Consider the following 26891-nt stretch of genomic DNA (forward strand, 5'->3'; position numbering starts at 1 on the left):
TTCCCAGGACATCATGCACAGATGTTATAGTAAAGCCAGAAAACTTTTCATACACCCAAGGTAGCCTTTGGCATCTACATCTGATGCAGAGGGTTTTTATTTGACTGCAGTATAACCCACGTGGTTATTACCAGCACCCAAGCTCAGAACGTCACTCCACTACTGGACACTGTGAGCTTTGACAATCCCACTGAAGAGGAGGTATGACGCAGATTTCCTGCTTTTTAATATTTTCCTCCAAGTGGACCTTTTCCAGTAACCTTCGTCTCTGTACAAATAAATTTAATAATACTTTTCAAATTAAAAATACAGGAGACTTTCTAATAATGAAATTGCTTTTAAAATTACTTTTAAGTTATGTCACCTGTGAAAACAAACATGAAAACCACAGTGGTAAATTATCATTTGTAAGTCTAATAAATCAGAACTTACAGAAAACTTGTAGACCATTTAGAACTTATTCAATGATCCAAGGTGAAATACATAACCCTGTAATAATCCAGTGATGGGGAAGCAGCATTATGAGCTGCTGCAGTCAAAATAAGAAGCGCTTAGTACATATTTTAAACTTTCAAAGCTCTTGCTCTTATATAGGTTATACAACACACAGAAATAAACATTTATTAAGAAATTGTTACATAAAATAAACCACTGATTAGAGCCTTGGATGCACCAACAAATGTGTAACCTGTAACGTGTTTAACCTCAGAGACACTGGGCATCTCTGAATCATTGCTTTAAGTTTGAGAACCAACAGAGAAATTTTAAATTTCTCTTTAAAATAAAGAGTTAGGACCTTGGGCATAAACAAAGCTATCATGCTAATTTAAGGCATGATTGATGCATAATGGATTTTAGCACAGTGTGGTCTCAAAACCCCACTACCCTGGACCACAAATAAGTGCTAGCATGTACAGAACCGTATAATATATTAAAGTATTAAAAAAAAGAAGAAAAAAACGCTAATTTTTCATATTGATTGCTAAACTGCATAGCTCAGGACCAGGCCTGTTTCTGAACTGAAATTAATACTTGGGAGAAGTTCTACTTTACCTAGTTGCAGTTAACATTATTGCAAATGATAGTTTTCCAGAATTCCCAGTACTCAAAACTCCTTGTTAACGTTGCCTGTTTGAGTTTGTAGTTACTCCTAAAAATAAGAAAAGCAATTAGCAATTAGGATGTCGAGATCTTTTTTAACTTTGAGCTCAATATACTTTTTCATCAACTCGTAGACCACAAGGGGATCTGTTCACTTAATGTCGGGATTGATGTTGACATAGTGCGCATTTTCAAGAAGTTTAATGTCACTACACAACAGCTGGAAAAAGTTTTGAGACAAAAGCTGGACACTGGAAGTGTCAACTCCTTTTCTTGACTTTTTCATTCTTTGCAACTTTCCAGGAAACAATTGCCTGCATCGGTAGCTCTGTTGCCTTGGATGTTAGCAATGGCTTTTTCAGTCAGTTCTTCCAAATATTCACGTCCACGTCCACTGGCCTGCTGCTGCGCAATTTTATTTGTTAGCAATTCATAGCACACTATAAAGTTGCATTCAGTAAAGTCAAGGCCTTCTTCAGCCACACTGGTGGACATCAGGAGGTTAACCCTGACAGAAAATGGAAATTGTGTTACAAGGAAATGATGCCAGATTCCATTGCAAGCCACAGTAAGGCGGCCACCTTGATGCCATCTTCTTGTAATGCTCTGTTGTTGACCACCCAGTTATTTAGGCAGTGTTTTACTGTTTTACTGAAGAGGATGGGAAAAACTGTTTCAGCAGACTGCTCTCAAGTCTGGCCATTTTGGGGTTCTCAAAGTAAGAATCCATTGCAAGTTTCTTCAGTTCCACCTGATTCTCTGTGTAACAAAGACAGCAGTACTTCCTGAAAATGTTATTGTGACCAAGAATATAAATTAAAATCATGCACATATTAAGACAAGCAATGAACAACAATGAGCAACAAGCGCTATAGTCCCACTATGAAAAAGTCCTAGCAGAAAGATCTCTGTTCCATCAATGGCTCTGTAAGACATTGTCTTGTACAAAGCCTTTAGGGAGCTGTAAGCATTCATCTTAGTGTCATTGATGAGCAGGCATTGTCATACTTTCTGAGGTGATATGCACATTGTGACAGCAGTCCGTTTTCTTCTTTAACCCCTGATTTAAGAAATACACAAACAATATATGAGTGTAATCCGAAACATTGCAACTAACCTCTCAGAAGCAACTTTTGCTTTATATTTCAGTGGCCTTGTGCAGTCGAAAAGATAAATGTGTTCTCCTTACCATCATAATTGAACACCCTAACAGAATAAACATCTCATTACAGAATGGCTTCTCTAGATTCACCACATCTGCCTCATACTTGTATGCCACATCCTCGCAGTAAAATCATAATGTAGATTCCTGTACTCGTGGATCACCTGCATCATCCATTTCAAATGTTGCCCGAATGGGTCCTACAAGAAGAAAGTACTGTCTTAGTGTCCACTATATGCAGAAAATAATCTGTAAGGCATCGCTTTGACATTTTATTATAAAGGATGAAATATTTGCTTACCTCCAGCCTTTTTTCCACAATGTCAAAGCTTTTGATGGGTCTTGGTATGTTCTTCTTTAATTCAGTAGCATATTTTAAGTTGAAACTATTGCTGTGTTCAGGTTGCGCCCCACTCCTCCAGACAACATTCAAAGTGTCTGTGGGCAAGACACTGAACCCCCAACAGCCCATCCCTATCCCCAGCCATGCAGTGCCAGTCCCAAGCCCCATAGAAAATGTGGAGGCTCGCGTCAAGAAGGGCATCCAGCTTAAAAACTGTGCCAAATCAACAGTTTAAAAAATACATATAAACATCATACATAAGTATGTATTTATATGTATTTTTTTAATTTTATGTTAGGAATATTGGAGATATTATTAACAGACAAACTAGTGGAGTAAAAAGATTACTTGAGGAAGATCTTATTAGGCCAGAAAATCTGTTTTGCTTCAGCTCTGCACTGGGAATGTTAAAGCTCTGACTGTTCACCTGAGAGCCCTGAGCACGTGCTTTGGGTGTTAATAATATAACACTGCTAAATTGGTTACACTGCAGTGTTTTCAAGTGAAAATTCAAATGTAAATGTAAAGTTTAATGATGTAATACAAGTTGCTAACAGACCATGGGGTGTGTATTAATTATTGGGCTGTATGTCCAGATGAAGCCTAAGATTTAGAATATTGCAGCCTTGAATTCAGATGTAAAGATGTTGAAGTACATATCAAGGCCAAAACTTTTCTATCTCTTTTTTTTCAAAGTAAACCTGTCCCATCACAGAAAGCGATTTTGTTTCGACTCAGCGTAAATGCTATACAGAGCACCTTTTTTATTCCTTCCCCTCCTTCCTGAGCATCCGTTCTAAGAATCACAATTACTGTTTTTCCTCCTTCCTCCTAAAGGATATCCAATTTTCTCTTCCCTAAATAGATTGTCCTTCACTGTCCTAAGGAGAAACAGTAAAATTTCAGAAATTGCATGAGACGACGGGCTGCTGTTCATTCTTGTGACCGATGCAATTGGGCTTTCTTTTTGCATGTCAGCAGCCTTGGAATGTCAGTGTCTTCACACGGGCCTGAAACTGTGCTGTCATTTTAGCTTGTACTTGGATGTAATTTAATCAGTGCTGCTTGTTGTGTGCTTGTGTAGGAAAGTGACTCTCTTTGTTGTTTGTCACTAACTAATCTTTAATTAGTCTCCCAGGATCCAGGCTTTGCAGTGAAATGCTCTAATGGTGAGGCATCCTGTTCCAATGAGGTGAATAATCCTCATGCAGATGTGTAGTGATATGACATTTGCACTGTCTTGACGTGATTGTCTTAATGGCCTTTCAGCCAGCAGTCACCTCTCTCTTCTCATCTGTCACATCCAGTCGCCTTTTGCAGTTTCCTCACACTCACATGCTATCCTTCTATCGCACCCTCAGCCTCTCTCCTCTGCTTTCAATTTCACTTTGATTTTCCCCCTCTTGCCGTGGCTCCATGTTTCGTTTTTTCGATCTACGGGAACCATTTGATCTTTTAACAGATTTACTTTATCTGAATGACCTTGTGATGTCTTTCCAACAGCATTTTCTGGAGGTATTGGGGGATTACTCAGAAGTATAATTACCCCCACTCACCCTATTTCAATGCAAATAGAGAAATATTCAGCCCACTCCTCACAATGGATGTGACTCAGATAATGTTCCCTCCATCGTTTTTCTGAAAGTGGCTCTTAATTATAACTTTGCTCTGGATAATGAGTCTGATATCTGAAATTGGACGTCTTCATTTCTCTTATCCACGAATTTCATGGATTCTGAGATGAGAGCGTGTCCAACACAGGCACTCTCTCACCACTAAGCCTCATTGCCATATACTTGAACAGAGTTAATAACTACCAGCTCCTTTAACTAGAGGAAATAATTAATCACAGCTCAATTCTAAACCATTGTGGGTTTGACCTTTGCTGCTGCTTAAACAATGTTGAATGGATTGATTTAATACTGTTCATGTACATCTATGACCGTCCTCATGATTTTAATTAAAAGGAGATCCAGTATAAACAGATGAGACCATGTCACAGCAGATACATCATTTGTGGGTGGTTCAGGTGTGAACATTTTTTAATGTTCCTTTAAAGGACCCACACACTTCAGGTGTGTGGCTTAAAAGGATAGTGCAGACGAACATTTACCAAGTGGAAAATTCTTTCTTGTAATATTAGGTCATACTTACAGTAGAATGGTTGCCTAGTCTAGATTTGTAAGTAGGCTGCACTACAGTGATCCATGCATGAGCATACTTACTGTACAGTGCTCTCCCATAATGACAACATGCGTAATAATCACACTAGTTGTGTGAGTTTACCATTTTAACCGAGCCAGGGATACTCTGAACCCACGAAACAGAGCAATCTCACAGACCAGATATAATATAATAGATTATACATTTATCCATATGGGGAAATTGTTGTTTCACAGGTGTACTTAGGCGATGGAGTTTCTGTCAGGGTTTTGTTCAAGTTGCCCAGAGAAACCAGGAGTGACCACCAACACTGAGATGCATTGAGACTGCTCTGCCAAATGCCACAGCTGTTCTTTATGTTTGTGGTTCATTTTGAAAAGTAAAGTATATAAAAACTTATTTCTTTCTTTTCCATGGACAGAATTTCATCACTATTCATTGGAGATTATCTGATATCAACAATAGTTGCTAGAACTTCAGCATTTTCTTTTAGCCCATGATCAAACTCAACGTGAGGAAACTAATGTCTTTTACCAAAATGAAACATTTCTTCATTCCTCAAAACCTTAGGGGAAAACAACCTCTATTAGTGGTGGAAGATGATACAACCAAAATAAATCATCTTCCATCCAACATTTCTGCAGCCCACCAACATGACTTGTGAAGCTCAGCTCATCTTTTTCTCAACAGTTTGTAATGCACCTTATATACCTCAGGCTAGAATCACAAGCAACACTAAAGGAGCGGGAAATTTGTGCTGACGTGCCAGGAAACCTGGAGAAGAGCAAAACGCAGATATTTTCGATGGCAAAGGGTCCGTGGGAAATAAATGCTGACTGAAGTGGTAGCAAAGGAAGAATTGCTCTCAAGGGAAACTGCTTTAGGCATGAAAATGAAAAAGTAGGACTAATAATAAAAGTGCACACCAGTTTATTATGTGGGTTATCACATGACATGACTGCCACACATCCTGTGGGTTTTATTATACATTTTTTGGGTTCAAAATGGAGCTGCTTTGTTCAAGTGCTGTAAGCATTTAGTTTGTTCAACCATGTTCAACAGTTATCAAAGTGTTAGGTGGACTATAACTATTTTAGTTGGACATTTCTTGTGTTTCAGAAGTGGCTGTCGATGTGAGGTGAGCTGTCTTTCCGGCAGAACTTCTGTCCGTCTTGTACCAATGCATCAGGCCCTATTAGACCCTAACATCTCAACCCTGTGGTCTGACTGTCCTGATTTCCTTTCATTCTGCTGAAATTAACAAGTTCCACTTGATATTTACTTTGAGTTTGGTCATCTACCATTTTTGTCTGAACCCCGATACTGCTTTTGTGGTTTTAATACAAACGTGTAATGATATTACAGATTCTTCTGCGTCATTCACCAATTACTTATTATATATTTTCTGTTATCGACTAGTAAACGATTCCCAGTAGCAAACGTTTTCTAAATAAAAGCATTCGAAATCGGTTAACGCCAACGCATTTGTTGAAGTATCAGTAAACACGGTAACGTTACGTCGTCTCCAGCTTTAGTAAAAGTTACACCTAGCAAAAGCTAGTTTTTTGTTCTCTTCTTCAACATGGTGAATCCTAGTCTGGTAAAAAAAAACTTTAAATGATGGTAAACTAGTCGACACTGAAACCACTTTAAGTCATAAACAGTTATGTAAACTTGAGCTAACGTTATGATAATGGACTGTAACATATTTATTCATGAAACCTCAGCCTTTATTCTTTATTCGTTCTTTTAACAGGTAGTTCTGATTTAGTTTTTCAAGAAAGACATGCAAATATATATGTACAGCAGCAGAAGGATAGGTTTGGTCAGTTTTAAAAGCATCCTGTGCTTTACTGAAACTGAATTACTGGTTAACTACACTGATAGTCAAAATGATGTTAATGATTGTAGTTTGGGAAGTACCTGTACAACAATCAACCAATGACAGGTTATGTGAATAACTTTGATTATGTTGTTGGCAGCAGATGAACATTTTGTTCTTTAAATGTAGTCCAATCCAGTACAAGAGCTTCTGTACCTCAATCGGAAGAGGTGGCCTGTTCTGATGAATCTTGTTTTCTTTTCCATCATGTGGATGGGTGGGTACGTTTTCATTGCTTAGTTGGAAAAGAGATGGCACCAGGATACACTATTGGAAAAATGAAAGCAGCAGAGGAGTGATACTTTGGACAACGTTCTCCTGCAAACCCTTTGTTCCTGCTATTCATGTGAGTTATTTTGACATGTTTCATCTACCTAAACATTGATGCAGACCAAGTACATCCCTTGAGCCTCAGTGGGTTTTAGCGGGAAGAGGGGGACCTATTAAATGTTAGGTGGGTGGTCATTATGGCTGATCAGCAAATGTGAATGGTATTAAACATCACTCTGCTTTACTTATATTTAAATGTCTCTCTAACTCTAGCTCAAAAGTTGTGTTATCAGGAGGATTTGAGATAATGAGATGATATCATCTGATTGCTCATTCTATAAAGGTCATATCCTTGGTCTACCTGCCCCACCAGAACTCCTCCAGATAACATTCTCTGAACTGAAAAAGTCCCCAAAATGATTTAATCTGAAGGAGTTCTGGGAGGAGGTTGATGATTGATTGTACTGCAGTTACTGCAGTTTGTTGTCTCCAGCTATATATATATATAAAAAAAACTGCTAATAAATCATGAGTAACTGATATTGTGTCTGTCTAGGTGTTGGGAATGACAGTCCTCAACCTGTCCTTTGCTGCATGTGGCTTCTTGCAGATCTACCATTTGGGTGCTGTAGAAGATATTCTCAGCCATGGGAACAAGCTACTGGCCTCCCTCAGGGCTTGTGCGGGGGCCTCAGCTGGAGCATTGGTTGCTGCTGTAATGATTACGGCTCCTGACAAATTAGAAGTAAAGTATTTGCCTCCCATATACAGTATATTGCAGAGTCACGCAGTAATTAATAAAGTCAGAGGGGCTACCCTTAAGGGTCCTTGAGGCATTTTCAGAGGTCCTAAAGCAAAATATTAATATAATTTAGATTAAAAGTTATCACTTTTACCATTAGTACACACTGTGTAAGGTTGTCAGAGACTTGGTCAGGGTGACATCCTGTTTTCTGGTTTTTGCCCTTCAACATTAGACATCCCAGCAGCATCCCACCTCTGCTCAACAAGTTTAAGGTTAATGTAAAGTGGTATCCATTGTGGTATCTGAGAGGTATTCTGAGTACAAGTCCATGTACATAACAGCAGTAATTGACCCAATACTTGTTAATAATGTTGGTATAAGAAAAAACAGTGTTTGTTCCGCTGTTTTGTAGCACTGTAAAGACTTCACCTACAGGTTTGCTGACAGTGTCGGACACTTTGGAGCCCTCACACCAGGACACAACGTCCTACTCGAACTACGCTAATTACTACTACTATTACTCAAAATGCTGATGGGAAACAGAGGAAACTGTGATGTATCGCTACTGAAATATGAGATTTCATACTATCACAATAGATCACATATCCCAGTATGAACTAACTATGAGTGTCATTGGAGACAGCCTCGGTCTGTGCAATTGTGGAGCATCCTTTTTGCACATTTAGAGCTTCAGTGTTTTGTCTGTGTTCAGATACAGTGAAGTTACAGTGTGACTGCATTTATTAATATAAAAGTGTAAAGCACAGTTAGACAGTAAATGTCAAGGGTTTAAAAAAACAAAGAATGTGTGTTGCCCTTGAGTCTGACCAAGTTCATATATTCTTTGTCTACATGAAGACATTCTTAAGACATTTTTACCTGTCAAATTACCTTAATTGAAATATTTTTGCTAAACAACAGTGAGACTCAGCATTGTACATTAAATCACCTTGTGACCTAAATATATTCTTTCATGCTTCATTAGTATTCTTCAATGAATCTGTGTATGTGAAACAGATTGAGTATTAACTACATGTTGCTGTAAAAAGCATAGTGTTTATGATGTCCTGTGGGAATAATATTATTAAAAGAACATACAAATGGCCATCTGTGTGTGGATCCTCTCCAGGGAGGGGATAGAAGAGATTCTGCCCAGTGACGCTCACAGTCTGGCCAATGACAGCCTCTATGTCTCAATAACACACTCCAAGAGTGGCAAGAACCACATTATGCCCAGGTTTACCTTCAGGGAGGACCTCGTAAAGGCATTCCCACAGACACTCTTTAAAAATAACACTGTGCTTTTCAGTTTTAAATGCTTTCATAAATATTTGTGATTGTTTTACATCCTTGTTTGCCTCAGCTCTCCAGCTTGGTGGTTACTTTTTACTGCTTTGACCACAAAATGGCACTAACAAAGTCAATACTTATATTATGAATGTCTATGTATTGTATATCAGCAGGGTCCGAGAGTATCCCTGTAACCATTGTCTGTTCTTTATGTGACATTTCTATAAAGTAAATGACGACAAATCTGTTTTATGTGACGGATCCGTTTTCACAAATTAACAGTGCTCGTCCAGACTCTACTGGCGAGTAGCTTTGTGCACGTCTATGCTGGACTCACACCTGTGGAGTTTAGAGGACAGGTAATTCCACACACAATATCCCATGCTTATCACTTAAAATGGTTTTGGTAAAGTCAGACAACATGCAAATGCACCATCAATCTTTTTTTGTCAGTTAGAGAAATTCCAAAGTAAAAGCCCCAAATTTTCAAGATCTATATAACGCATTAGTCCATTATTTCTGACAGTGTCTCATTACATTTACATATAAGTGTAATTTAATTTCTGCAAAAACATGTATATGTAGCTGTATTAATGATGGATGAATTGTATTTAGCTGCTTTAGTTTGAGGCTCTGGGTTTATGCTACCTAACACTGTCGTGACATAGTGGCACACTCCCTCTATTACTCTATTCAGGACCTATCCTCTATGTTATCGGTAACACCTGGGATTTTTTACTATGACAAGTGATAATGTGACAGATTGTCAACACACTGTACTGCTTGTACTCTGGATTTTCCCTAAAGTAAAATCCTTTGGTCTTATTTTTAAGACTTGCTTGACTGGCAGAACTGCTGGTTTTGTTCCATCAGAAATGGATGGATAGAGGTTTCTCAGACAGCCTGCCAGTTTTACCCCTGGATCGAATCATCACTGTGTCACCCTCTTCTGGAATCCAGGATGTGTGTCCCATCCACACGGGGTACTTCAACACTCAAATCAGACTGGCCAACATGAACATAATGGTGAGGACTAGATGACACAGTACATAGAAGCTGTGTAAGCTGTGTAAATTCCACTTTCATATGTGTTGCCATTGGTTATATTGCTCAGATCAGTATACTAAATGAGATGGAATATGTTCATCAGCATATCTATCCACATTTGGTGTTTTAGTGCACTGGTTCCCAAAGTGGATTCAATAACACCGGTAAAATCCTATGGAACAGACCAAGGGTCTGCTACAAGGTTTGCTATCATTTTTAATATTTCACCTAATCAAAATTGTGACGTCAAAAATAACATTGAAATGTGTCAACACAAAACAAACAACAAAATCAGCAAATTAAAAACGTCATGTGCAGATATGCTGCAGCAAATGACATGACAGCTCACTGTTGCTAGTTGGCATAGCAACACAAAACATGTTTCCCACCTCTGGAGCTCCAGAGTCACAAAAATACTGACAGTCAGAGCAAGAAAGATGTAACACAGTAAACAGAGCTCAAAGAAATGCTGATACCTGTCAGCCTTCAACACATTCTGAGTCCACCGACTACACGTAAATCAGACTCAACTGCCTGGATATAAAGGCCTAACCGACAGGTCTGTTTCTTTTTAAAGACAGGTTATCTAGCAGTCTCAGCATAAAATGTGCAACATAACAGCTGTTTGTGGTGTTGGGCCTGTGCTCCCTCCATACATCAACAGCAGACTCACATGTCTGCAGACATGGAAATGTGTCCCAAATAAAGTCAATTTATGTTAATATATAAAAGTCTTCTCATTCAAAAGTTATTGCTCTACGAATCTGTAAATATTGTTTTTGTTTACCAGCTCAGACTCAGATATCTCTTACTTCACCATGACGTCTGTTCTCATTGTCTGTGTGGTGGAAGTTATAATCTTGCTTCATCTTTCATTAGGTTAATTTTTTTAAAGCTCAGGTTATGCTTCCTGCAGAAACTGGTACAAAGCCGCCGTAATTACATCACTGTAGTGCGAGGGCCATGCACTGGTCTTTTTTAAAATCTGCACTGAGCTAGCGCACACAACCTTGTTGGTGATTGACTCACTGGTTAGAGGGAACCAACCCAAGTACTCCCTTCTCCACCTCCTTTCAGCAGGCATTAATAATACAATGACCGATCTGTTGATAATGGCCTAAATAATATACTGTAAAATTAAGTCAGCACATGCAATGTACAGTGTTTGGTTACTGGCCCACAGCTCTTTGCTGACATATGGTACAGAAAAGTTTGGAACCACTTTGGATTATCGATAGAACAAGTTGTAGAATTCATGTTTCAGTCCTGTGAGTGGAAGAAACGTTTCAGTGTACAAATGTATATTCACATCCATTGTATTAGAGTGGACCCACAAATCTGACATACAATAATTGTCTTTGGTTTCCTCAGAGTTCTCTGTGGAAAACATCAGACATCTGAACCCGGCTATGTTCCCTCCATCCACCAACAGCATGTAGTCTTTCTGTGAAGAAGGTTTTAATGACCCCATGAGGTTCCTGCAGATAAGAGGGCTGGATGAGCTGATGTTTAGTTCAGGATCAAGCAACAAACCGAGCACCATTTACAGAAATATGAGAAGGAATTGTATAGATTTTACTGGATTTATCTCCTGTGTGATTTTAATAAAAACATGTATCAAAGCTGGGTGTTTTTATGGAGTGATTTTGTAGAGAAAGTTCAAACACATTGATCCAGTGCACTGACTGTGAACATCGCCTGTGTTGGTTTGTTTGGTAAGATGTTTTTTTTCTTTCAGAATCAGCGGATCGGTTCAGAAATCAGAGCATGAAAGACTGTGTGCATCATTGTAAATACATGCTTCAGTACACACCTCTGCTGTGACAGCAACTTAACATGATGAAGACCCTTCATGCTAACGTAAGACTCTTCATCAATTTTTTAAGGACACATTTAATTTGTTTAAGCTTGAGGAAGTAAGAAAAAAACATGAGATATCATAGTACATCACCATAAGTGGTACATGTAGCCATTACGGAGGTTTGCACCTCTCTCAGGACACAAGATGGAGCATCATAATTGAAATGAAGTGACAGGTGGAGTTTCTCTGCTACTAGGTTATTGTTAGATTTCCTCCGCCATCATGGCTTGCTCCTTTATTCAGGAGAGAATTTCAATGACATGCTCACATCCAGACACATTCAAGCTATTTGCTTAATTGACTACATCGTATCTGTGTGAGAAGACTTGATATTTGATATCAATACTTCTGCAGTTGGTGCAATCACCCAAACACAATAGAGCATAATTCCGCAAAAGCATTTTGTAACTGAATAAATGTCCCTTGTGATGAGGCTCAGAGCAAAAGAATCACAGAATTTTGCAGAAGGAACCATAAAAGACATGATTTTGTTGAATTTGTTTTGGATATCTTTAACACTGGTATAGTTTAAACTTGACCAATGTTTCACTTTCATCCTATGGGTTTGGTTTGGGGAGTGCAACTATATAACCTCTGGCAGAGCAGGTTGACGAAGACTACAATAGTTTGACCAATCAGATGACATCTTTCTGGATGACATCAGTTGGAGTTTTTCAGCTAGAAACAAAGAGCTATTTTAAAATAGAAACTACAGAGAGAGAACCTTAAGAACATTTCTTTATTAGCACACACCTACTCCCCAAACTAAAACATTTTTTCCCACTTCCTCATCTTCCTCATCTTGCTTTCGTCTTACATCTTTATCTTTGTTTGGCTGAAAATACTACTGAAAAAACGAGTTTATTTTTCAAAAATTATTGAATATTCTAGTTGGTTTAAACACTACTCTCAGAACAACAATTAGAGTAACAAACAGCTAGTGTTTTGAAGCATAAAAATACAGTAGCTACTAATTAACATATTAGTTAACAACATAGCTTTAGTATGTAAACCCACAGAAATGCAGACGCACACAAAGTTACCAAATTAAGCCCACCTGCTGGTTTTGGTAATAAAGCTCAATTAAGGCTTGTCTAAAATTATTTCCACCCCAGGTGGAAACTAAAAATTTTCACCTTAGAGACTTTAGAGATTTTACAGATGAGGTTTTTAGCTCATCTTGTTATATTTCAGCTTATCCTGTTGGAAAATTCTGTCTCAGTGAAGAGACTCGCTGTCAGGAAAACAGGCCATGTAATAATGCAGCTGCTGACTTCACTATACAGTACCACCTACAATGTGGTACTGCTCTGATAAGCATGGTGAAATCCACCAAGGAATGAACATTTGTCAAGCGTGAGCTGCACTGAGCCACTGCAGGGACATAGTCTTAAGTGTCACCATGTAAACGCTGCACAGAGTTGAAACCCTAATCATACATGGTCTGCAGAGGACGGACTGAAAAACATCTACTTATCGTTAGACAAAAACAAACCTGTTTTCTAAGGGTGCAGCAAGCAAAACTCAATACCATAATAGCTACTTAATGATTATTTTCTATGCTGCATTATGTATGTATGTACTTTATGTAGGGATCTTTGTTCTTTATTTTGCTGTAAGCTGTGCTCCTTGACAATCTTTTAAAAGATGACAACCAAGTAAACTTGCTGTAATTGAGGTAGAATCCTGAAGGAGATTGTGATGGGTTATGCAATAGACAATTATCCTAAGTGTAAGACCACAGTGGGGGGGTCATTCTGACTCGTCTGAATTATTTTTCACATTGGTGGTGTAGGTATTGGATTCAGTGCATTAACAAAAACCACACGGACTCACAGCTACTGTTAACCATTGTTACAGGATCAGCTGTAGATGCATTCAAGATGCCAGGCTGGCATCAAATATTTATAATGACAAACACATGCTGTCATTTGTATTGGAGGCAATGAAGAAAACCTGAAATATCTGATAGACAATAATAAATTGATCAGTCAGGTGACTCAGCATAGACACTCTAAAACGTCTAAAATTTTAGAATGAATTAGTCTCAGACTCTTAGTTTTTTTGATGAAATCTTTAGTAAAGAAATCTTTAGTGATGTAAACAGTTATTTTATCATCATCATTGACTTTAGATATTAAAAGTTGTACCCTGGTGATACCGAAGCAGAAGAAAACAATTGCAGCCATAATCGAATGAGCATAGACCTAAAAGAGAAGCTCCAAAATTCTGAAACCTGCATTTTCCATAATGCAACCAACAGCGGCCTTCACCTGACCCTCACTGCCTGGTAAACACATCTACAGTTTGAGAGACAAGATTCTTTATTATCAATACATATAGGGCAGTAAAAGTTTGTATCCAAACAGCAGCAGTGAATAATCATATAAATAAATAAAGCATTACAAACAACATAAAATGACTAAATAAAGAGCACCGAGCTGCTGTGTCATCCATCTTAAATATAAATGTGTGTCTATGACATCCCTATGACATCATCATGGCTATTTTCTCTGACAGATTTTTCTGGGTTCTTCAAGGCCGGTAACACCACAGTTAAAGCACTTAAAGAAGCTCAACAGCTCATTAAAGCAAATTACAGAGAAGTTGGAGATGATTCTCTGTGGGTGTATCACTATGTGCAACACATTGTAATTTCTCATTACAGATTAAAAAAAGACTGATGTGAAGCTTTAAATAAAAAAATATTTTTTTTTATTTTGCCCTGTAGCAGTCTACCATTTCTCAAAGACAAATCCCCACAGACACTATTTGTCCAATATATAAGCCTCTTTATTACATCAGTTATGCTCAAAGAACTGTAAAAGTGAGTCCTGCAAAAGTGAGTTGTCAACCCAGCGGTAAGTCAACCTGATTTACCTCGTGAGACATTGTGCGTTAGATGTGCTGTTTGCACAGTTTAAAAGCAATAAAAAGCTCCTCTGAGAGGGTTGTCCACAATCAAACGGCCACCCCCACTTTCAGCATTTACACTACATTTTGTGCTTTCAGCCTCTCCCCTGCCTGGCAGAGAGAGGGCAGAAAAGCTTCTGATAATTCAGTTTGCTACTAAATAACACTTTTGATTATTTTCCCCAAGATTTGTGTTGATATTCCTGATTGCAGGTTGCATTGGGTCACATAAGGAGCTGCGAGGTACCACATATGATTGGTTTACTGTCACTGTTAGCAGAAAAGATCTGCTGTGGCTCTAAAACACCCTACTGGTCTTGCTGGCACTGACAGAGCTGTGAGAATGTGGAGCAGCAGGGCTGCAGCCAGGGCCTCCACATCACGTTCGGTATAGACATCTGGCTCTCCACGGGCTTTACAGACCTCTGATGCTGCTCTACAGCTTCCTGCATCGTAGCCAAGATGGAGTGAAAGGCCGACTCAGTGTCAGGAGTCAGCGGGGTGGTCTCTGATGGGTCCCTCGAAAGATCGAAGAGCAGTGGAGGATTGTGGTAGGTTACGTAGTCTGGACTGCAGAAGCAGAGATGTGTGTGGAAACATGCGTTCTCAGTCTTTGGATAGAAGTCTGGAGTAAAGTACAAGGCTTTCCACACTGAGCTACCTGAGCAAATACAAAGCAAAAACATTAAATTGAAATGTTTGCCTTAAGGCATTGTGTTTTACTCACATTAATCTAATCTTACTGTGCAAGTGTTTAGCTACACAGTGTATTATGTGAGCCTAGCGGAGTCTTAAATGTCATCCCAACAGCAGCTGGCAAATGTAAACAGTGAAAAAAGTGAGAAAAGCCAAGCTGCAGTTTGTTTTTCTAGATTTTTTTCTAGAGTTAACTGTAACTGCAGTTTCCAATGCACAGTTAAATGAGCCAAAAACAAGTTAACATTCAAATAGAGGTGGTTTAAATGTTAAATAATATTTGAAGTATAATTGGGACCCATAGAAAGGATCAGGCCATAATGGCCCAAATCTGCTTTGCCCTATGACAGTTATCTAACCCTAACGTAACATGTTTTAAGCTGCTTTTATGTCCTACCCTCAAATAAACAAACAATACACTTTCTGTGGTTTGAACCTCATATCTACAATGTATCCGCTCAGGCTAAGCTGCCATGGCTCCACTGCCTCAATTATTCCTCCTTATGTAGTTCCCCTGGTCCTGATGTAGTAGTTAGTTTACCACTTATATCAATGTACTGGATGTACTGGCACCACAATAAAAAAAAAAATCACTATGTTTACATGGACTTAGGTAACTAGGTTTTGGTCAGTTAATTTCTAAACATTCACGTTAATGTGAAATTTGGTTTCCGAAATCAGGGTAGGGGATTAGGTGAAAGCAGAATTTTCAAGGTAGATCTCTTCTGGAGACTGACGATCTCTCTGCATATATACACCATATTATCTGGATTTTTCAACAGTGGATGTTTGTAACAAAAAGCTGCACATGGGAACAAAGAACTGATTGAAAGACTGAAATGGAAAGATACTTAAGGGAATTAAGGTCGCCAAAGTCAAGCGGCAGCACAATTGAAGTGAATTTCCAGTAATCAGTTAGTCATGTAAACTTTGTTCTATGATTACCTTAAAAAGCTGATCTTTATGAGTAACCTGGTTACATGAGAGCATGTAAATGTAGTCAATGATTATGTCAATGAAAAATAGCTATATTTTAAAAAAATACCTGTGTATGTGTGTGGACAAGGTCTGAGCCTCAAATAACAACAGCAGGGACAAAAGACAAGATGACATTGATAAGATACAGTAAGATAAGATAAGGTAAGGAGAAAAGATTATAAATATAATTATTTATTTTTTAAAGCAACCTGAAGTTTTTCTCAGGCTGTCCCTCATGCAGTGTCAGTTTAGGATTTACCTATATGGTATAAATGTTTAATCATGCACTGTTTTTTATAAATAAAAATTAGACTTGTATTTTGTAGCTCAGTTGGTAAAGGCAGTTGTCCATGGACCACAGGGTCAGTGGTTCGATCCCCAGCCATGGCTATATGTCGAAGTGTCTCAAGGGCAAGACACTGAACCCCTAACATCCCATTCCCATCCCCAGCTGTGCAGTGCTGCTCCAAGCCCGGTAGAAAGGGTGGGGTTGTGTCAGGAAGGGCATCCGGCGTAAAAACTGTGCCAAATCAACGTGCGGACAACGATCCACTGTGGCGACCCTGAACTCCCGGGATAAGCCGAAAGGACTTGAATTTTCCAACGGCTATGTTAAAACGTCTATGGGATTCTATGGGATTTATTTTTAACATTCAAGGCAGGAGACTGAAACTACATTGGAAACAAAAATATATTTGGAATGAGTTAGTTTTCTGTACTAATTGTTGCTTGTCAAATCTTTATGTAAGTTATGTGGAATGAGCTCACATCAGATGTCCTGAGAATCGATCTCAGCTGAGGCAGCTCTGTCATGAGTATTGGTCCAAATGCCACCCATGATGACATTGTGCAGGTCTTTGAATGTCTTTGTTCAATAAACACATGAAAGATTTATTGTTTTTACTTGCTCTGCTTAAGGTCATTGTGTTTATGACCAATTCTTACACAACAACCAGGTCATTGAAAAGATTCACTGAGTTTTACTGCCCATGTACAAAGACAGACTGTAGCAAAATGTAAGAAGTTATTTGGTAACGAGTACTGATAAACAAGATTTTAGGGTGGCCTGATGTTTCAATGACAGAGAATTGGGTTGGGACGCAGAAGCCAACAGGTTCAAGTCCCACCACAACCAGGCTTGGCTCTGTCCAGCCACCAAGGCCCCGAACCCAGATAAAAATGTGAGGGTTTGGAGGGAAAGGCATCTCGTAAAGTGCAATCATGCCAAATCAACCCCCATGAACGGACAAGCCGCAAGCCATTGATCTTTTGACAATGCTGATGTTGTAGCAGCCATCTTCGATGTTGAGCTCAGAGCTGGTGAGGTCTGGTTGATTTTCCAAGTCTGACATTGGGATATATTTAAAGATAAAGGGAAAAAACTAATGTTTCTAAAAACTACTTCTCTTATAGCACTGGAGAGAAGCTGAGGGGTTAAAAGCAATAGAAGCAACGTACAGTTTTCCTGTCAAGCTGTATCTGAACAACACCCCTAATGTGCACTTTAAGTGGATTTTTGATAGGAGACTTATTGGACTTACTGTTTTGGGGGTGCCATCTAACCCCGTTCAAGTAGATGTTGCAGTAATGAAAGAGGAACTCATGGTTTGACCTTTCAACTTTTCCCTGAAGCAAATCCATGAGGTCATGGCCATCTATGTCCCTGCAATCCAGTGGACACCAAATCAAGACAAAATCATGTTCCTGATACAAACACATTCAGCTACTCATTACTGTGAATCCGAATGCCTGATCACAGAAACCCCCTTCTTCAGTACATTTTTCCTCAATGTGTCCCATCAGTCAATGCAACTTGTCAGTCCCCTCTTCTGGTGAAATATACTTGTTCTGACTAATGTGTGGAGGAAGTTGTGTCTCACCTGTCCTGTGGAACTGAAGCTCCACTCAGCTGGACAACTGTAGGAAACATGTCCATGTTGCTGGTGGGCTCATCTATTTCTCTTCCTCTGGGGATTTTCCCTGGCCAACGCAGAAGTCCTGGGACCCGGATCCCCCCCTCCCAAATTGTGGACTTGCCTGCTGCTCAGACGAGAGGAAAGAACACACATTCAGCTATTATGAGTCAGTATAGTAGAAACTCTGTATAACAACTTGCTACTTTAGACTGGCACCTAGCAGACATATAAGATCACTGCTGACAGTTGCAGCCTTACAAAACTCTTACTGCTCTGTGAATCAGATTTACTGTGTGCAAATACCAAGATTACATCACTGCCAAGAGCCTGCTGTTAATTCTCTGATAACAAACCACTAATGTGACATCTCATTAAAACAAATGTTATTTTGATTATAATTTTTATTGATGATCTACACTCTTAGCCTTATACAGAGCATTGTGTCATTTCCTGATCATTTCCTGGACAGCGTGCTTGGGGGGAAAATGGAGGTCAACCTGTGATTTTGGTTCAGTGATTTGTGTATTTATAGGCAGGCAGTGATTTCCAGAGTAATGGCCTTGAAAGAAGCAGCATTTAAAGAGGTATTCATTTGTTCAAGTTAATATTGGAATATTAGAAATTGTATTATTTGAAACCTCATTCCTTACTTCTCAAACCTTACTTTTTTCCCTGTTGTTCTCTGTTTACCTAGGGATAACGTTCAGATTTCACAACCGTTTTCAGACAATTATCCCTTTCTTCTTCCTCAATACAGTGGTACTGTATTAGCTGTGATGATCATTAATTTTTATTTTTTTTAAATATGCATTCACTCATTAAATGCAGAGTATTTTAGGGAGAGGAGGTTTCATGAGCTCAGAGACTCTTTGCAGTATGCTCAAATTTATTCCAGTGTGTTATTGCAATAAATAGTTAAAGCCTGGATGTGAGTATGCTGTAACAACATTAAAAATAAACAAACAAACAAAACATCCAAAGACAATCTAGCCTCTAATCATATTCTACCTTTATATATTCCATTCCAGCCTGCGTGGACCTCCCCTCTAGAAGAGATTTCTTCCAGGTGAGCGCCCTGGTCTGAGGTCAGGTAAACCAGTGTGTTTTCTGTTAGTTTGAGTCTGTCCAGAGTCTGCATGATTTGACCTGAGAAAAGACGCAACACACCCTGCAGTCTGTATGTGCATCTTTGTACTCCAGCAAATTATAACTGAGCAGTTAAAAGGTTTTCCTTAATTACACAGCAGTCATACATGTTTGGTAAGTAGTCTCCTCATATTGCACTTTTATCCAAAGCCCTTTACATTGTTGCTTCACATTCACCCATTCACAAACAGGATGATAGTGGCTACTGTCTTGTCCAAAGACACTTTGACCACCCCCCCAGCTACCCAATCAACTGAGCTACAGCCACCCCATTTCCATGAATGTTTCCACCAGGGATGTGACTACTCTAAGAAATGAGGGCCACGGTGTGAATTCCTTGTTTCATTGAAAAAAATACACTCCAAAGTTCACCAAATGATCATGAAGTTTCAGCAGTCTGTAAGCTGAATGCAATTGGAATTTATCAAAGTTACAGTGTTTCAAAGAAAACAAAATCACTCACTCTCAATAATCACTCAACAACAGTTGTGCCTCAACTGTAGTTGTTCCGGTGACCATCTCTCATCACAAGTTGTGAATAGACTTACCTAGGAAGCAAATTTGTATTTTGCAAATAACTAAAGTACACTCTGCAGCCCTACCTACACTCCAGTCCACCTCATGGACAGCGTCTCCATAAATTCCATGAACGCTGGTTCCTCTGAAAGCTGCAGAAGCAAACATTGCTGTGTGCACTTGGATGAAAGAGAAAAACAGCAGGAAAGGCCTTGCTGAGTTCCTGCAGTAATAGAAAATACAATTACCAGCATTAAAATGACTAAGGCTATGGAATCATACCACATTTACTTTAAATTGATTCAATAGCAATTTATTACAGCCTTTAATTAGCAAACAGCTGTTTTTTTAATGCACTCTGAATTTATAATACATGCTCTCTATCGTGCTTTGTACCACATAACCACTAGACTATAGATTATATAACAAATACAGACAAGTACATTTTCAATCATTAACCAGAACTGATAAGCTTTTCTGATCAATCTGGATCAGGAAACTTGCCATATACCTCACTATGAATTCCATTGCCTCGTGAGTCATCCTCTGTGTCAGGTTTTCAGATGTGTATGGCTGCTCCACAATTCTGTGGTCCCTCATAAGAACACAATTCATGTATGGGACGATCACGATGAAGCCTGCTATCAGACCACTGACCAAGATTAAAAGGGACAGCAGGCTGAGAATCAGCCTACGGCGGACGGTGATAATGCCAATGTAGTGGAGTAAAGCTGCAGTAAACAAAACAATGGCCATTTCCCTGCATGGTAAATATTTATGGAACTGGAAAATAGTGCCATGTCCAGGCTGGCAGTCCCGCAGGTTTGTCAACGGGATACCGAAGAACTTGTTGAAGCCATGGTTGCTGGGGTGATGGCAGTGGTCATCACTGTGCTTACAGTTAAGTCCTAGGTGCCATTTTCCTGATAAAATTTGACATTTAGACGGTAAGTGAAAAAAAGGAATTGACAAAAAAGCCATGAAAACAGAATTCCACCAGAGTGAAGAGTGGAAACAGGTTTTAACATATTTGATATAAAATGCTGTCCTGTAAAACAATTCTGGTCTATATCATTTACCACAACATTGTGAATCACTTGTTTTTTTGTGGTGGAACTAATTTTGTGTTAACTGTACTTTTTTGTCAATGGGTGAAGATACTATATTTTCATAAGTGAAAACTTTAACCTGCTGGAATCAAATTATATATATGAACCAAAGTTCATAGCAATAGATGAGTGGGAGAAATAACATAAATAGCCAGGTTTCCTCAGCATAGCAGTGGTAAAAACAAATGTGCTATTCAGTTTTTAAAGTAACCTTCCTCATAAGCTGAAAGTCATAAACCGAGTTTTTGCTCAATTCTAAAGCTTAGACGTGATATACTAATATTAATGTAAGTGTATTTTAGCATCTTTAACACTTTAACTATGGTATTCAAAACAAATCAACTAATACAAGTCAGTCAATGTAAAGGCAATATGCCTTATAATATTATTTTTGGGAGGTGGGGGGTTTGTTGTCACCATGTATTCTAATAATATGGATTACCCATTCATCCTCTGGGAAGCATGCTCTTCTGATTATTGAGTGCACTGAGAGATTATTGAGGGATTAGTCAAAAGCATTTTTGGTGCTTGAATACATAATAGGTGTACATGCAGTTACAAACCATAACCTTATGATAAATGTGAAAAAATAAATAAAATGAATGTCTTAGAACCACACTTAGCAACTTGACGTGAAATAAAAGATCACAGTATACCTATAAGAGCCGTCTCATATCCTTGCTGTTGGGCAATCTTAGCAAAGGTAACTTCTTGGTTGGGAAGACCTCCAGATGATGCAGTAAAAAAAAAGACTCCAGGCTTGCTATTACCAACTACACCTGTTATGAAAATGAAAAAAAAAAAAACAAATAAAGAAAAACTGATAAACTACATCACATATTACGGCAGTCACTTTTTATAGTATTACTTAAAATTCAAAAGTGTTATATTTTTGCATAAATTTAAACTAAAATAGGATTAGATTTTCAAACAAGTCAAACACTATATAAAAGGGAACAGAATTAAACAAAAGAAAAAAAATTAACATTTTAAATTTTTTTGTCACTTTTTATATTCAACCTCAAATATATTTATATCTGGCAAAAGGTTTGTATATCCATGCCTTCAGGAACTGGTGTTATGCACTAAGCTTGAAATCCCAATCAGAGTGGTCTCTTTCACTGACGAGCCGACACATGCAGACGTCGACTTATCATGTTAAATCATGTTAAAAGCAAATGTTATAGATCCTTGTCAGACTTTACATTTTTGATGTATAAAAGTTGTACAACTCGTGTGCAAAATTCGATTTGTTTTTATGTTGTTTATGGTTGGTTTGGTTTAAAGTTGTCATTTTTTTCTCCATTTAATTAGGTTACCTTCATACAGTTGTAGCTACATTAAAATCCTAAATGGTTTAGGTAAAAAATGAAGAAAAAAAAAAGGGTTCATATAAGTTCAAGTGCCATTGTATTAGAAATCATAACTCCTTGTAAATGGCATGAATAAAGTGTACATTCTGTCTACAATAACCAAATCCAAATCGTTCTGTTAAATAATTCAGACACTGAATTTACAGGCCTTCTGCAAGCTGGAATAAAGATCTGTTTAATGTGACAGTGTTTAACAATTCTATTGTTTGTGGAGATGGCCTGCAGAACCAAATTGAGTTGTGTCAATCAGTAAAGGATTTTTGTGTTGTTGTCTTTTAACTGGCCTGATCGTATAGGATAGCGTCCAGTGAGGAAGGCTGCCCTGCTGGGGGTACAGAGGCTCGCTGCAGCGATGTGGTGGGTCAGCTTTACCCCTTCCTGTGCCAACTGGTCAATATTAGGGGTCCTGTGAATCACAACTCATCGCCAGTCACAAGGCATACTCAATATTTAACAGAGGCAAGAAACTTTTTTTTCCACTTTTAGCAAAAAACATATTCTTTAAAAATTATTCTCCCTTTAAATAAAAGATGCAAACATCTGAGAAAGCGTTTTGGTTTTTTTTGGTACCATATCATCCCAACAGACCACTTTGATCTCAGAATCCAGGCCTACTTGTGGGTGCAAGAATTTCCATAGGTAGAATGGGAAGCAGAGCCTTTAGCTATCAAGCTCCTGTCCCGTGGAAGCAGCTCCCAGCTCAGATTCGGGAAGCAGACACCCTCACTACTTTTAAGTCTAGGCTTAAAACCTTCCTCTTTGATAAAGCTTATAGTTGGTTATAGTCATGCTTCTATAGGCTTAGACTGCCGGGGGACCAGTTTTTGGTTGCTTTTTATTGCTCTTTTCTTTTCTCTCGCCACTATCCACTCAACCCGACTGGTCAAGGCACATGGCCAGTCACCCTGGGCATGGTTCTGCTGGAGGTTTCTCCCATTAAAGGGAGTTTTTCCTCTCCACTTTTGCCTAGGGCTTGGTCAAGAGGGATTCATTGGCTTTTCTCTACATATCTTTATAGACTTTATCATGTAAAGTGCCTTAAGATGACTTTGTTGTGAGTTGACACTATATAAATAAAGTTTAATTTAATTGAATAGAATAAATGTATTGAGGTTAAAGCCCCAGCCCTGTTATTTTACCAGTAAAGAGTTGGCTGAGAGCTATGGTAACTTTTACATTTCATTACATTCCTCAGCAAAGGCAAAAATCTCATCTGACCGGACAGATACAGTACAACATAAGGGAAGAGAGAAGACATCAAATTAATTCCTTAACTAAGCCTTTGAATACCTTACCTTAAATATCTGAGAGAGAATAACTTAAAGGAATACTTCTACTTGGTAACCAGCTTCATTCACAAGTTTCCATTGGAGTTACCTTGAAAGAAAGTTTGTACTTGCTTCCAAGTATTTTGCAGTTTGAGATTTTGGTACACAAACAATTTGATTAAACTAGCTCCTAATTTGTGTTTGGATTATATTTATGCATTGGTTTCACAGAACTTTTATGAATCTGCTCTTTGTACAGCAACAATTACTGACGACCAGATTGACGAGAGCGACACTGATGCAGAAAGCAGCAATAACTTTGAAGATGAGAACAACAAGAAAAAAAGAAAAGATTTAATTTCAGAACAAGAGTATGACATGACTGCTGAATCCCTAAACAAGGTTCAGTGTCAGGGGAACAGACATGCTTAAGGAGAAGGAGCAGGAGTTGCCAGATTCCACAATGAACAGAAAACTGGGAATTTTTAAGATTCAACAATATTAGTTATTTCAAAAGGAATGAGGCCAACAAATAGAGGCTTTTAGGTTGCTTTTATGTTGCTTTTAGGTTTTTCAGAAGACCCTCAGGTTTTAGGAGGTGATTTTAGAGGTGCTTTAGGTCTTACTGGGTTAATGAAAGTAAATGTGAATACTAATAAAAAGGATATCAAAAGATCTGCAAATATTGGTTTGAAAGTGTTGAAGTGTTAAACATCAAACCTCCAATGGCCGATTTATGTTTTCACCACTGTTTGAAGTACTTCAAAAAACTGTTGGAGGAAAAGAAGCCAACTGCCATTTTGGTGAACAAAACAGAAACAGAAATGCTGACATGTCACAGCAGATAAGCATGTGAAATAAATAACTGTAATTATTTCTTGTGATTTTGGATGAGAAACTCGTTCAACTGGCTTTTTATGATGTTTTATGTTTTATGATGATATTATGTTTTATGAGGTTAGTGATAACAAGAACCACACTCAGAGAGGGGAATGGTGGAGAAGGGTTAAAAATTGTTAAATAAAAGAATGAAATAAAAAAAGGACATCTATTATTTATATGTATACAGCTCTGAAAGTAGCAGCCAGCAGGCCTATACCCATGTGAGTCATCTTCCTAACCCACAGCAGTAACACTTTGCTCAGGTCATCCACTCAAACATTGCAAGGTAAACATGTTTTTACCTCAGAGTTTTATTGCCATAGCAGCCCAGGTCTCCAATCCCCAGGTCATCCACCATCATCAGGACAAAGTTGGGCTTGATGTTTTTTTGGAGAGACACACACCTCAAATCCATAAGCAGGAGCTGCGATAGCAGAGAGGACAGCAGACAAGTGGACCTCATGTTGTCGAAGCAGAAGCACTGGAGGAATAATCACACAAAATTTTGAAAAAGTTAAAGTTCATGGATACACCCAGAGACTTCTTACCGCCAACAGCATCTGCATATCCTAGAATATCATTCAAGCTCACTGACTAATGGTCAAATATCCAAGTTATATCTTTTAGATCAGCCCCAATAGCAGCATTATTAAGCCAATCTGCCTAAAATGACACATCTAATTGTTCATAATATCTGTCTGCTCTATCCACCTGCAGCAATGAGCTAATTTTGATGCACTCAGGTTACTGTATGTTGTTCACATCCTTATGGGGGGCACTATAAATATGGATTTTTGTAAGAAAGCCACCAAATTCACAACTATCCAAATAAAACTAAGTACTAATGAGCAGTTTCCACAGGTAATGTACATTTTTGAGAAAGAAACAAGTCTTTTAAAGGCTTCTTAAACTGTGCAGAGACCAAGATAAAAAATATAAAATGATAAATGGCTCAATGTTGCAAAACTTAGCAGCAAATGCAAAAAAGTAGTAATTCAGGTGTACAGACATACTTCAAAACTCATGTGTCATATTATGTCCTCCTGCTCTGAACATTAGTGTTAATGGTTTGAATCTGACAGACTGTATATTTTTATTGAGTACCTAACAGTCTGCAAATTGAATTTATTTATAAAAATTATATTTGATTACCTATCATCCCTTACCTGTGTACCTGCTTGGGGACTGCAGGTGGAAATTAGCTATTAGCTTAATCTGGTACAATGCATCTCCAGTGACTGTATGAGAATATTTCTATATTGTCTCTGATAAATAAACATAATAATTATAATTCACACCCATGCACGATTTTTAAATGTATTTTTTTTTTACAGGATTGACACTTATTTGAACACTATGTTAGAATGAGCAGTGGGAATTCCAACAATTAGATTAAACCGTTTTGTTATTCATTTTATGGGCTGAAATTGTCATTTAGAGGTCTACAAGCAGTACAATTACATTCTGAAATGCCACTAATTTGCATCGAATCTACATTATTACTCCACAAGCTACTTAACAGTTATACATTATTTAAAACGTTTTAATATATATAGCCGCATAATAACGTAATAATCGTTCAATAAATCGGTTGTACTTTGATAAAGAGAACTCAACATTATTCGGTAAAAACATTCTGAATAAGTGACAGTACAAACAAACAGACACAGGTCACTTGTTGATCCACTTTGTCCCCTGTGGACCTGCGAAGCGTATTCTAGGTTTAACAGCTTCAGTGACACCAGAATATATAAGTTTGTCTCAGTCTCTCTCCGTCTCAGCACTTATTAATATGTTGAAAGGCTCAGGTTAGTCAAACTTACCTTCAGTTACGAACACAACTCTAAACAAAATTTCAGGAAAAGTAAAGCTGCCCGAGTCGTGAATATCGCGATACGTCAAGTTTAAGTTTTTTTTTTTTTTACGCCAGGTTAGTCCGTCACTTCCGGTAATGAATTTTAAAATAAAACACCAATCAGAAGTCAGAGCACCACATTACCTAGGCATGCATAGCCTACTTACAGGAATAAAATCTGATGGAAACACACAGTATCATATAAAGGCTTCAGACTATTTATTTATTTTAACCTTTCCTGCCTTCATTACATCATAAATGTGAAAAATTACTTATAGTGAATTTTGCAGCATTGCAGACTTATGGAAAGTGTACATGCTGTACATATACAAGTGGAATTATAAGAGAGTATCTATATGTGAAAACAGAAAACAA

At 38.2% G+C, this 26891-nt stretch overlaps 2 protein-coding genes and 1 pseudogene across 3 annotated transcripts; 1 reads left to right on the forward strand and 2 right to left on the reverse strand.

The window, feature by feature from the left end:
* Positions 1-508: 508 nt before the first annotated feature.
* Positions 509-5041, reverse strand: LOC137108354 (interferon-induced helicase C domain-containing protein 1-like; annotated as a pseudogene).
* A 1498-nt stretch (positions 5042-6539) lies between these two features.
* On the reverse strand, positions 6540-26599 carry sts (steroid sulfatase (microsomal), isozyme S). Of its 2 annotated transcripts, none has more exons than XM_067493526.1 (10): positions 26485-26599; positions 24964-25142; positions 22796-22917; positions 21795-21917; positions 20541-20952; positions 20116-20252; positions 19376-19513; positions 18332-18491; positions 17993-18114; positions 6540-6918 (listed from the first exon to the last, which is right to left on the reverse strand). In XM_067493526.1, exons 2-10 carry the CDS (start codon positions 25122-25124, stop codon positions 6881-6883), a joined length of 1413 nt encoding a protein of 470 aa, XP_067349627.1. In that variant the 5' UTR covers positions 25125-25142; positions 26485-26599; the 3' UTR covers positions 6540-6880. The 2 variants fall into 2 exon arrangements, with proteins under 2 accessions (XP_067349627.1, XP_067349626.1); XM_067493525.1 differs by lacking the exon at positions 6540-6918 and adding an exon at positions 14171-15438.
* On the forward strand, positions 6928-11850 carry pnpla4 (patatin-like phospholipase domain containing 4). The gene is given in 6 exon segments (XM_067493527.1): positions 6928-7666; positions 8079-8164; positions 8793-8931; positions 9250-9315; positions 9830-9982; positions 11377-11850. Coding segments are annotated over 6 exon segments (903 nt in total). The 5' UTR covers positions 6928-7486; the 3' UTR covers positions 11656-11850.
* Positions 26600-26891: the final 292 nt, after the last annotated feature.

The sequence above is a fragment of the Channa argus genome, chromosome 23, assembly GCF_033026475.1.
Source record: "Channa argus isolate prfri chromosome 23, Channa argus male v1.0, whole genome shotgun sequence".
In the NCBI taxonomy this organism is placed as follows: domain Eukaryota; kingdom Metazoa; phylum Chordata; class Actinopteri; order Anabantiformes; family Channidae; genus Channa; species Channa argus.

What these genes read in the sequence shown, in the direction of transcription:
- sts (XM_067493525.1), bottom strand. Translation starts at nt 25,124, where the DNA reads ATGAGGTCCACTTGTCTGCTGTCCTCTCTGCTATCGCAGCTCCTGCTT. An exon ending in ACGCTATCCTATACGATCAG is followed by an intron (nt 21,918 to 22,795) that starts GCCAGTTAAAAG and finishes TTTTCATAACAG; the next exon opens with GTGTAGTTGGTAATAGCAAG. An exon ending in CTGGAATGGAATATATAAAG is followed by an intron (nt 18,492 to 19,375) that starts GTAGAATATGAT and finishes TCGTCTGAGCAG; the next exon opens with CAGGCAAGTCCACAATTTGG.